We start from the raw sequence: 13,001 nt of genomic DNA, 5'->3' as shown, positions 1-13,001 counted from the left end.
ACTGAGATGGCAATATTTATGTAATTTGATGCTGTTAGTTGCAACTAATGCACTGAGCTGTAATTAAAGTGAAGTCATCACAACCACATTGGCATCAGGGTGAATTACTTATTGATCCTTTCATCAAAGAGAGAACCTGGCACAAAGAAAAGATTTGAGCCAAGCAGACTCCTTAGCACTTACATCTTCAGGAGACCAGTTGATCAAAAATTACTACGTGTGGAAAAATTCAATTAAGACACAGACTTACTGCAGCCACTTCAACACAACGTGAACCAGCAATGGGAAATACAGATGCAATATAAAAACTGCAAAAAAATTCCGAATGTGCTCTGTGAAATATTTGAAGGGTTCCTGAACATACTCACATCTCCGACTTTAACCTAAAGCAGCTCGTCACTTCTGCGAATTTGGTTTTGCTTTGTGATTCTGCAGAGGTAAACAAATTATTATAATCACTGGTTTAGAAAATCACATTTTGTAAGTGGTATTTGATTTGTCATTGTTTTGTCACTCTGTCTATGAAAATGAATGTAACATGATATTTCCCTTATGATGTCCTACACTGACTCTCATCATTATCATAAATGGCACAAGGACTCTGTGGTTCCCAACATGGGCAGAACTCTGATCATTTCATCTTCGTTCACCTGCAGATCCATTGGCTGGACCATCTCTGCCTTTCTCCATCAGCTGAACTATGTTTGAGAAATATTCCTTCATGGACATAATCGTTAAATCAGCCTCGATTACTGTGATATTTATTATTGCTCCATTAGCAGAGACAAACCCCCTTAAAGCAACTGACAGTCGAAATGTCTTCTATGGTCTTCTCAAATCACCTTCCATGTCACTCTCCATCTTCACATTAGACACAGAAACATAAGAACATAGAAAATAGGTGCAGGAGTAGGCCATTCAGCCCTTTGAGCCTGTACTGCCATTCAGTATGATCATGGCTGATCATCGAACTCAGAACCCTTCTCTCCATACCCACTGATCCCTTTAACCACAAGGGCCATATCTAACTCCCTCTTAAATATAGCCAATGAACTGGCTTCAACTGTTTCCTGTGGCAGAGAATTCCACAGATTCACCACTCGCTGTGTGAAGAAGTTTTTCCTCATCTCGGTCCTAAAAGGCTTCCCCTTTATCCTTAAACTGTGACCCCTCGTTCTGGACTTCCCCAACATCGGGAACAAGCTTCCTGCATCTAGCCTGTCCAATCCCTTTAGAATTTTATACGATTCAATAAGATCTCCCCTCAATCTTCTAAATTCCAGCGAGTATAAGCCTAGTCGATCCAGTCTTTCTTCATATGAAAGTCCTGCCATCCCAGGAATCAATCTGGTGAACCTTCTGTGTACTCCCTCTATGGCAAGAATGTCTTTCCTCAGATTAGGGGACCAAAACTGCACACAATACTCCAGGTGTGGTCTCACCAAGGCCTTGTACAACTGCAGTAGAACCTCCCTGCTCCTGTACTTGAATCCTCTTGCTATGAATGCCAACATACCATTCGCCTTTTTCACCGCCTGCTGTACCTGCATGCCCACTTTCAGTGACTGGTGTACAATGACACCCAGGTCTCGTTGCACCTCCCCTTTTCCTAATCGGCCACCATTCAGATAATAATCTGTTTTCCTGTTCTTGCCACCAAAGTGGATAACCTCACATTTATCCACATTAAATTGCATCTGCCATGAATTTGCCCACTCACCTAACCTGTCCAAGTCACCCTGCATCCTCTTAGCATCCTCCTCACAGCTAACACTGCCGCCCAGCTTCATGTCATCCGCAAACTTGGAGATGCTGCATTTAATTCCCTCGTCTAAATCATTAATATATATTGTAAACAACTGGGGTCCAAGCACTGAGCCTTGCGATACTCCACTAGTCACTGCCTGCCATTCTGAAAAGGTCCCGTTTACTCCCACTCTTTGCTTCCTGTCTGCCAAACAATTCTCTATCCACATCAATACCATACCCCCAATACTGTGTGCTTTAAGTTTGCACACTAATCTCCTGTGTGGGACTTTGTCAAAAGCCTTTTGAAAATCCAAATATACCACATTGACTGGTTCTCCCCTATCCACTCTACTGGTTACATCCTCAAAAAATTCTATAAGATTCGTCAGACACGACCTCCCTTTCACAAATCCATGCTGACTTTGTCCAATGATTTCACCGCTTTCCAAATGTGCTGTTATCACATCTTTTGATAACTGACTAGCATTTTCCCCACCACCGATGTCAGGCTAACCGGTCTATAATTCCCCAGTTTCTCTCTCCCTCCTTTTTTAAAAATCCAATGTTGTCCCACATTCCACATTCTCATCATGTTTATCTGGGACTTCATCAGCCCAAAACAGAAATATCTTATCATTCAATATCACCAATGACAGCTTACCTGAAAGCATCCTGTCTTATCATCCATACTCTTCCTCATCAGCCCTGGTCCTGCCAACCATACTGTGCAGCACTGACTCCCCAACATTACACCTCATTTGTGTACACAAGATATATTACATAATCTCAAAGAGTTTCTCTTTGCCTTTCCTCGAGCTCGCCTCTGGGACTCAGGCTTGAGCTGTTCTTCACTGCTTAAATATGATCACTTTTTTCATGCTACTGTGAAATGCAACTTTCTGATGACACCCCTGTCTTTTCTACACCTGATCAATTCAATGTTCTAGGATTTGGATCTACCAGTATTCCCAGGATGCTGATTATTGGTGTATTGCAATGATGCTTGGTTCAGCATCTTCCTTCACCTAAACCCTCAGCTGTGCCACTTTCTTTCTTTCATACTGCAGCAACTGGTATTTCTTCCATTTACTCCTTATCTGCTGGGACAGTAGTCCACAGATATCTCTATCTCACACTTTTCACCATCCAGAAATCTGCAATAACCAAATGAAATGAGATGTATTCTTGCAGAACCCTATCTTCAAGATCAAGATTTCTTGTTTTGCACTCCTATTTTACACTATTGCATGCACGTGTTCCTTGAACGTTCCCGCACCAATCTTCTTCTCAGTCTTCAGTAATTATACTTTATCACTGGTTTCATCCCCATGCTGGTTTCCCCTCACTGAGCATCACCTCACTCTGTTTAAACAGAGATAAACAGAGTTTCAAAGGCAGCAAGAGAACTGCAGGAAATTTAACACAACATGCAACCATAAACATATTGACCACAATTTATCATCTGGCAAGTGTGGTTTCACTCTCTTACAGATCTTCTCTTTGATCTAGCTATTCTTCCCTGTAATTTTATCTCCAATCTAAAACTTATATGATTTTTTTTTCTCTCTATCCCAGTTCTGATGAAAGGTCTGCAATATATAATATGGACATTGGTCCTTTTTAACAGATTATTCCCAAACTTTTCTGTTTACATTTCAGATTTCCAGCAGCTAAGTTTAGATCATATAGGCATTCTTTTCACTCCCCTTGTTCTACTAATTGGAAGCTGCTCTGTGCAGAATATTTTAATCATATATTGAGCTAAAGGAAAGAAGGTTGTGTTGTAGATTAAAAAGTCAGCATGATATTATGGGCTGAAGGATCTGTACTGTAATATTCTATGTTCTATGCACACAGTAACTCAATTACATACCTGCTTTACAGTTCCATTTCCTCCAAAAAGCACATGCCACGATGACAAACAGAATTACAACAGCCACAACTTAAACAGCAATTGTCCTGTTGCGCTCTGCTTCACATTTCACATCAGCTTCAGCACTCCCTGGTTCAACCTGTTTAAGTTTGAGTGTTTCACATCTGGGGAAGACATAGAAAAACATAAATCCATACAAGCACCTGCGATAGTTGCTCTAAATTTAATTACAATAAATCTGTTACAATTGATCTGTTACTGAAATCTGAGTCGATCAGGAAGAGGTCAACAGCCTGAAGGATCTTTCACTTCCACCTGAGTGGGCAGACAAGGTCTCAATTTAACATCTCTCCCGAGAAACTGCACTGGAACATCAGCCTAGATTTGAGGGGCACGTCTTGGAAATTTTACGTGAACCCACGACCTCTGACTCATGGAGGGTGCACCCACTGTGCCAGTGTCGATTGCTGTATAAAGAATGATAAATAAACTTCCCAGGGAAAAGAGAAAGCTTGATGTGATAAAGTAATGTAGACATTAAGGGACAGTTGAGTTCCTTTGTATGTGTAATGTGTTGTAATGCTATTATGTTTTGGTAACGTCATACAGTCTGGTCTGCTGGGAAATGACCAAAAGCCCCTAATATATAAATAAATGGAAAGGGAAGAGAGGGATATCGGTTAAGAACTTCCAATCCAAATGGAAACAGACACGAGGAATGAGGAAACTGAAGTTGTGATAATAAGTCATTCTCAATGCTGAGAGACAGCCTAAGAAGAAAACAAACAATTAGAAATCTAGTATTTATCCCCAATTCTAATATCCCCTGAACCCAATGGGTCAATTTAGAGGGCTGTTCAGAGTCGACCATACAGTATTTCTGTGGCTCTGGAGTCAAATATATACCAGGCTGTTAATGCTGGTAAATAGTCTCATTATAGGTTTTGGTCAACAAGGTGAGAATTTATAAAAGATGCAGTCATAGATCACAGTCATAGGGAGCTGCCACGGTAGTGTAGTGGTTAGTCCAACACTATTACAACTTGAAGTGTCGGAGTTCAATCCCAGAGTCTTCGATTAGGAGTTTGTGCTCCTCATGGAATGCATGGGCTTTCTCCAGCTGCTCCGATTTCCTCCCACAGTCCAAAGACGTGCTGGTTAGTATGTTTATTGATTATTATAAATTGTCCTGTGATTAGGCTAGAGATACATTGGTGGGTTGCTGGCAGAATGGGCCAGAAAGACCTACGCCACACTGTCTCTCTAAACAAGTAAATGAATAAATTTGTTGAGGGAAGATTGTACCTGAATAACTTGATTAAGTGTAAGACTATAAGACAGGAGCAGAATTAGGCCATTTGGCCCTCAAATCTGCTCTACCATTCTATCATGGCTGGTTATTTTCCCTCTCAATCCTGCTTTCTTCCCATAACCTTTAACATCAAGACAAATCAAAACCTACCAACTTCTTCCACTTTAAATATACTCAATAATTTGGATTCCTCAGCCAACAGTGGCAATGAATTCCATAGGTACACTACCCTCTGGCTAAAGACATTCCTTCTCATCTCTGTTCTAAATGTATGTTCCTCATTTCTGAGCCTGTGCTCTTTGGTCCAAGACACCCCTGCTATAGGAAACATCCTCCCCACACTCACTCTATCTAGGCCTATGAACATTCGACAGATTTCAATGAGATTCCCCTCCCCATTCTTTTAAACTCCAATGAGTACAAGCCCAGAACCATTAAATGCTCCTCATACATTCACCCTTTCATTCCCAGAATCATTCTTGTGAACCTCCTCTGGACCCTCTCCAATATCAACACATCTTCTTGTATTTAAGGGACGCAATACACTTGCCTTCTCGTCATATCCTTTGATGCTCTGACCAATCAGGAAATGGTCAACTTTTGGCTTAAATATCCCCATAGATTTGGCCTCCACCGCAGTTTGTGGCAGAGCATTCCACAGATTCACTACTCTCTGGCCTAAAAAAATTCTCCTTACCTCTGTTCTAGAAGGTCACTCCTCAATTGAGGCTATACCCTCTAGTCTGGATACCCCCACCATAGGAAATATCCTCTCCATAGCCACTCTGTCTAGTCCTTTCAACATTTGGCAGCTTTCAATGAGATTTTCTAAATTTTTCTGGGTATGGGCCCAAAACTGCCAAATGCTCCTCATATGTTAACCTCTTCATTCCCAGAATCATCCTTGTGAACCTCCTCTGGACTCACCAATGACAACACATCCTTTCTGAGATATAAGGCCCATAAAACTGTTGACAATACTCCAAGTGCGGCCTGACTACTGCTTCTAAAGCCTCAGCATCATCTCCTTGCTTTTATATTATATTCTCCTTGAAATAAATGGCAACATTGCATTTGCCTTCTTTACCACAGACACAACCTGTAAACTAACCTTCTGGGAATCTTGCATGAAGACTCCTAAGTCCTTCTGAACCTCTGATGTTTGAACCTTCACCCCATTTAGATAATAGTCCACGCTATTGTTCCTTTTATCAAAATGCATTACTGTACATTTCCGAACACTACTCCATCTGCCCACTTTTTTGCCCGTTCTTCCAATTTGTCCAAGTCCTGCTGCAATCGCATTGGTTCCTCAGCAATCCACTACTCCACATATCTTTGCATCATCCACAAACTTTGCAACAAAGCCATCAATTCCATTATCCAAAATCTTTGACAAGCAATGTGAAAAGTAGCGGTCCCTATACTGACCACTGAGAAACACCACTAGTCACTGGCAGCCAACCAGAAAAGGCCCCTTTTATTCCCACTCGCTGCATCCTGCCTGTCACTATCTATCCCAGTATCTTTCCTGTAACACCATAGGTTTTTATCTCGTTAAGCAGCCTCATGTTTGGCACCTTATCAAATGCTTTCTGAAAATAAGAATGGTTGAGAAAACTTCAACTAGACTGGAACCCAATCAAAACTCTCAATGTGTCATCAACAGGCAACTGCACCAACCAGAGACTGCCACAGCTGCTTAATGCTATTGAGAAGATATTTGAGAAGGGTATTGGTAAACTCAAAGGCATGAAGGCCAAAATTGAAATGGATGAAGCAGCAACACCAAGATTCCATAAAGTGTGTCTTGTCCCTTGCGCACTACTTCTTAAAGTGGATGCTGAACTTCAGAGTTTGGAGGCATCTGGCATTCTCTCCAAGGTTGAGTGGAGTGATTGAGCTATGTCAATTGTCTTGGTGATTAAGGAAGGGAAGGCTGGAGGTGTTGGCATATTTGGAGGTTTCAAAGTGAGCATCTCTTGCTGCAAATACAACACAGTTTTTGCATTTTTGCCAGGTGGGGAGAGGCTTTCAAAGATTGACTTGTCACAAGCCTATCTGCAATTGGAAATTGAGGAGTCAAGTGGGAAGTTTCTCATAATCAACACACACAAAGGACTATTCCAGTATAATCGCATCAGCTCCTGCAATTTGGCAAAGAGCAATGGACCAAGTACTCCAAGACATCCCAGGAACACAGTGTTACCTTGTGACTGGCAACAATGATGAACAGCACCTCCAGAACCTTAGTAAAGTGCTTACCAGGCTGAGTGAGTATGGTCTGCGGGTAAGGAGAGACAAATGTGAGATTATCAAGAATGAAATCTCATATGATGGATGTCATTGACAAGCATCGCTTACATAAGTCACAAGAGAAACTTGAAGCAGTGCTGTAGACACCCAAACCAGAAACTGTGTTACAAATCAGGACATACTTGGGCCTTGTAAACTACAATGACACATTTCTCCCAAATCTTGCTACTGTGCTGCACCCATTGAATGCACTGTAACAGACAGGAGCAAAGTGAGAATGGTAAGAAAGATGTGAAAGAGCATTCAAGGAAACAAAGAGACTAATAACATCCAATGAACTGCTCATCCATTATGACTCATCCCTGCCCATTGGACTGGTGTGTGATGCCTCCCCTTATGGCATTAGTGCCATATAGGCACACACTGTGAAAGATGGAGCTGAATATCCAATTGCGTATGCTTCAAGATCACTGACAAGTGCAGAATGCAAGTACGCACAGATCAACCGAGGGGCCCTTAGTCTAGTATTGGGAATAAAGAAGTTCCACCACTACCTCTACAGACAAAAGTTTACTCTAGTAACAGACCACCTGCTCTTTATGTCCATTTTCAGTCCCAAGAGGGGAATCCCAGTGATGTCTGCTACCTGGTTGCAATGTTGGGCAGTTTTCCAAGGAGCCCACACTTCTGACATAGAGTTCACGGGTACCAAAAAACACATCAGTACTGACAGCTTGTCATGCCTTCCACTGTTGACAACTGAAGAAGTCTTCATTCTGTGACCCAATGGAGCTGTTCCACAAAGCATTGGTGGACCAGCTGCTGGTAATAAATACTGAAATACAAAGAGAAACAAGGAATGGTACGACATTGTCAGAAGTCTATGACATCGCCATGCAAGGATGGCCAGCTCATGGTGATCCTATGTTTCCAGAGTTCTCAGGAGATAGCACCAACTGTCTGTATGTCAAAGAATGCTGATGTGTGCATCTTGTGTTGTGGTTCTTTCTAAACTGAGCACCAGAGTCTGCATGAAGGACACCTGAGTACAGTTCAAGATGAAGAGTCTCACCCGGAGCTATGGGAATAGATAGGCGCAGGCACGTTAGATCCATGGGAATGACTGTCTTCACCATGGCAAAGAGGGATATTTACTTTGCTAGGCTATTCATGGACTCTATGTTTCTGATTGCTGTGGATTCTCATTTGAAGTGGCCAGGAGTCAAACCAATGAAGTCAACCACCTTAAAAAAAGAACTGTTTTCCGCACTGAGGACCATCTTCTCCAGAAGTGGCTTAGCAGATCAAATGGTGAGTGACAACGGGCCACAATACAAGTCAGAAGAAGTCAGACTATTCATGAAGAAAAATAGCATCAAACATTTCAAATCAGCTCCTCACCACCCAGCAACAAATGGGTTAGCTGAACAGTTTGTCAAAACCTTCAAGGAGTCCATTAAAGCTATTGACAAGGAGGACATTCCTCTACAGCACAAGGTGGACAACTTCCTTTTTGTGTATCAGCATACAACAAACCAAACCCCTGCAATGCTGTTCATGAGCAGGAATCTGAGATCTCACGTCGACCTCCTTAAACCAGACCTATGGAGGGAAGTGCAGAACAAACAGTTCAGCTAGTTGCCAAGTGAATCAACAAGGAGTTTTGAGGATAGACAGGAAGTCTAGCATGTGATTACCGAGAAGACAAGTGAACGCCCGGTAAGATAGCTATCAGTGGACCACCAATGTACACAGTGGATGTTGGAGATGATATCAGGAGATGTCATGTGGACCAGATACTGGATGTTCAGCTGAAAAAACACACCCGAGTCAACTGCATCCAACAAGAGGGACAAATTATAGCCACCAGACTTACCTCTCAGTGATGAACATGTCACTAACAGTAACATGATATCTACATCAGAGGAAATTGTCTTTGACAGCTGCCAAACCTGCTGCCACTCCACAGGTCCAGAGGTACTACCCAGAAAAAAACAGAGCGCCACCGAGAAGACTGAATCTTTAGTATAGCAAAGTTAGTCATGGACTGTTAGTTAAAAAGAGAAAAATCAAGAAAACACAATTATTGCACAAACATGTTAATTTGAATAAGGTTTGCTAAAGGGAAATTGAATATTTTGTTACATATAGTTTTATGTTCCACACGGTAGACTTATTCAGAAAGTCAGAAGGCATGGGATCCAGGGAAGTTTGGCCAGGTGGATTCAGAATTGGCTTGCCTGCAGAAAGTAGAGGGTCATGGTGGAGTGAGTACATTCGGATTGGAGGGTTGTGACTAGTGGTGTCCCACAAGGATCGGTTCTGGGACCTCTTACTTTTCATGATTTTTATTAACGACCTGGATGTGGGGGTAGAAGGGTGGGTTGGCAAGTTTGCAGACGACACAAAGGTTGGTGGTGTTATAGATAGTGTAGAGGATTGTCGAAGATTGCAGAGAGACATTGATAGGATGCAGAAGTGGGCTGAGAAGTGGCAGATGGAGTTCAACCCGGAGAAGTGTGAGGTGGTACACTTTGGAAGGACAAACTCCAAGGCAGAGTACAAAGTAAATGGCAGGATACTTGGTAGTGTGGAGGAGCAGAGGGATCTGGGGGTACATGTCCACAGATCCCTGAAAGTTGCCTTCCAGGTAGATAGGGTAGTTAAGAAAGCTAATGGGGTGTTGGCCTTCATAAGTTGAGGGATAGAGTTTAAGAGTCGCAAGGTAATGATGCAGCTCTATAAAATTATGGTTAGGCCACACTTGGAGTACTGTGTCCAGTTCTGGTCACCTCACTATAGGAAGGATGTGGAAGCATTGGAAAGGATACAGAGGAGATTTACCAGGATGCTGCCTGGTTTAGAGAGTATGGATTATGATCAGGGATTAAGGGAGCTAGGGCTTTACTCTTTGGAGAGAAGGAGGATGAGAGGAGACATGATAGAGGTATACAAGATATTAGATAGATAGATAGATAGATAGATAGATAGATAGATAAATACTTTATTCATCCCCATGGGGAAATTCAACCTTTTTTCCAATGTCCCATACACTTGTTGTAGCAAAGCTAATTACATACAATACTTAACTCAGTAAAAATATGATATGCATCTAAATCACTATCTCAAAAAGCATTAATAATAGCTTTAAAAAAAGTTCTTAAGTCCTGGCGGTCGAATTGTAAAGCCTAATGGCATTGGGGAGTATTGGACAGGATGAAGACAGCTCTTCATCCTGTCTGAGGAGCATTGCATCGATAGTAACCTGTCGCTGAAACTGCTTCTCTGTCTCTGGATGGTGCTATGTAGAGGATGTTCAGGGTTTTCCATAATTGACCGTAGCCTACTCAGCGCCCTTCGCTCAGCTACCGATGTTAAACTCTCCATTACTTTGCCCACGACAGAGCCCGCCTTCCTTACCAGCTTATTAAGACGTGAGGCGTCCCTCTTCTTAATGCTTCCTCCCCAACACGCCACCACAAAGAAGAGGGCGCTCTCCACAACTGACCTATAGAACATCTTCAGCATCTCACTACAGACATTGAATGACGCCAACCTTCTAAGGAAGTACAGTCGACTCTGTGCCTTCCTGCACAAGGCATCTGTGTTGGCAGTCCAGTCTAGCTTCTCACCTAACTGTACTCCCAGATACTTGTAGGTCTTAACCTGCTCCACACATTCTCCATTAATGATCACTGGCTCCATATGAGGCCTAGATCTCCTAAAGTCCACCACCATCTCCTTGGTCTTGGTGATATTGAGACACAGGTAGTTTGAGTTGCACCATATCACAAAGTCCTGTATCAGTTTCCTATACTCCTCCTCCTGTCCATTCCTGACGCACCCCACTATGGCCGTGTCATCAGCGAACTTCTGCACGTGGCAGGACTCCGAGTTATATTGGAAGTCTGATGTGTACAGGGTGAACAGGACCGGAGAGAGTACGGTTCCCTGCGGCGCTCCTGTGCTGCTGACCACCGTGTCAGACCTACAGTCTCCCAACCGCACATACTGAGGTCTATCTGTCAAGTAGTCCACTATCCAATCCACCATGTGAGAGTCTACTCCCATCTCCGTTAGTTTGTGCCTTAAGATCTTGGGCTGGATGGTGTTAAAGGCACTAGAGAAGTCAAGGAATGTAATCCTCACAGAACAACTGACCCCATCTAGGTGAGAGAGTGATTTGTGCAGCAAATACGTGATAGCATCCTCCACTCCCACCTTCTCCTTATACGCAAACTGAAGAGGAATAGATAGAGTGGACAGCCAGCGCCTCTTCCCCAGAGCACCACTGCTCAATACAAGAGGACGTGGCTTTAAGGTAAGGGGAGGGAAGTTCAAGGGGGATATTAGAGGAAGGTTTTTCACTCAGAGAGTGGTTGGTGCGTGGAATGCACTGCCTGAGTCAGTGGTGGAGGCAGATACACTAGTGAAGTTTAAGAGACTACTAGACAGGTATATGGAGGAATTTAAAAGGTGGGGGGGGGGGTTATATGGGAGGCAGGGTTTAAGGGTCGGTACAATATTGTGGGCCAAAGGGCCTGTACTGTGCTGTACTATTCTATGATCTATGTTCTATGTTTAAAACTCGTAAGAATATTCCAATATTTTGAGGAAATAGCAAGAAGTGTCACTTTTCATTTGGCATTCATTGAATTTAACAGTGATTTAGCAAAGTTTTATTGAAACATACAAGAAGAGGACATTGGATTCTCAGTGGATGAAAACATTCAAGATGTTCAGTATTTTTCCACAGATAAATGCATAGGGAACATCAGAAATAATGGAGTAGGAATGAAAATGGAAGCCAATACAGTTGATTCTTGCATTGACATTGGAAACAGGAACAACTCAGAACCATCTCACACAGCTGGGTGACAGAGTAGAGGAGGATGGCATCATCAAGTCAGCAAGCAAGTTAACATGGATGAGAAGGCAAAATTTACTGTGGTGACTCTTAAGACACTGTCATTTTCAACATGGGCACAAGTTGTTTTGTCACTGTATGGTGGAAACCTAATATTAAGAAATTAATCAGGGGAAGTCCATTACAAAGTTTCTCACGCTCCAATATCATAATCTCATCAATTATCAAAGCGACTAGTTTGCATAATCTACTCAATTCCTGGGGGATTGATCGTGTCAAAGTTCTCCCAACAGCTCAAGTAACAAGTTTTGAGCTTTGCACACAACCCAATGATACAAAGATGTGCATGTTAGATATCAGTTCTAATTTCCTGCTCTCCATGGACTAATTGCACATGAATTAAGTTTAGCAGAGAACATATGTGTACACTTTAGAGAGGTTGCAAGGGAGATTTACTGGGATGCTGGATTTTTAATGAGTATTCAGGCATGCCAGGCCCTCTTTGAACACTATTATTTTAATGTATTAACGGTGCATGGAGAAGCAGGGGCTGGGACAGTCGGTAGCTCGCCTCATGGTGGACTGTCAACCTTGGTTCCTAAGGTTGTCATAGCCGGGGTGGTAGTGGGGATAAGTTCCTGCTAACTATAAAGTGCTCCAAATGGCATGCGTCTCTAACAGCCTCTGACAACCAAGTCCAACTCTTGGCCTTCACGTGTGGCTTAACTACTAGGCCCGGCGGAACTCTTTCTACTGACGAGAGAATCAGAATCAGAACCAGGTTTATTATCACCAGCATGTGTCATGAAATTTGTAAACTTGACAGCAGCAGTTCAATGCAATACATAATATAGATAAAAAATAAATAAATAAGTAAATCAATTACAGTATATGTATATTGAATAGATTAAAAATCAGATGGCAGAGGGGAAGAAGTTGTTCCT

General features: G+C 42.4%; 1 protein-coding gene across 1 annotated transcript in view; it reads right to left on the bottom strand.

Annotated features, from left to right (window-relative positions):
• The window catches only part of LOC140718413 (tumor necrosis factor receptor superfamily member 5-like), a 33,680-nt gene that overhangs the window by 8,171 nt on the left and 12,508 nt on the right, over window positions 1-13,001 (bottom strand). The window contains exons 7-8 of the mRNA XM_073032127.1: window positions 3,623-3,786; window positions 369-429 (exon numbers count right to left, since the gene is read on the bottom strand). Coding sequence (XP_072888228.1) covers window positions 3,693-3,786 — 94 coding nt within the window. The 3' untranslated portion in view covers window positions 369-429; window positions 3,623-3,692. The remainder of the gene's footprint in view (window positions 1-368; window positions 430-3,622; window positions 3,787-13,001) is intronic.

This window comes from Hemitrygon akajei, chromosome 29 (genome assembly GCF_048418815.1).
Source record: "Hemitrygon akajei chromosome 29, sHemAka1.3, whole genome shotgun sequence".
Taxonomy (NCBI): Eukaryota; Metazoa; Chordata; class Chondrichthyes; order Myliobatiformes; family Dasyatidae; genus Hemitrygon; species Hemitrygon akajei.
This window is presented reverse-complemented; position numbering and strand designations above follow the sequence as displayed.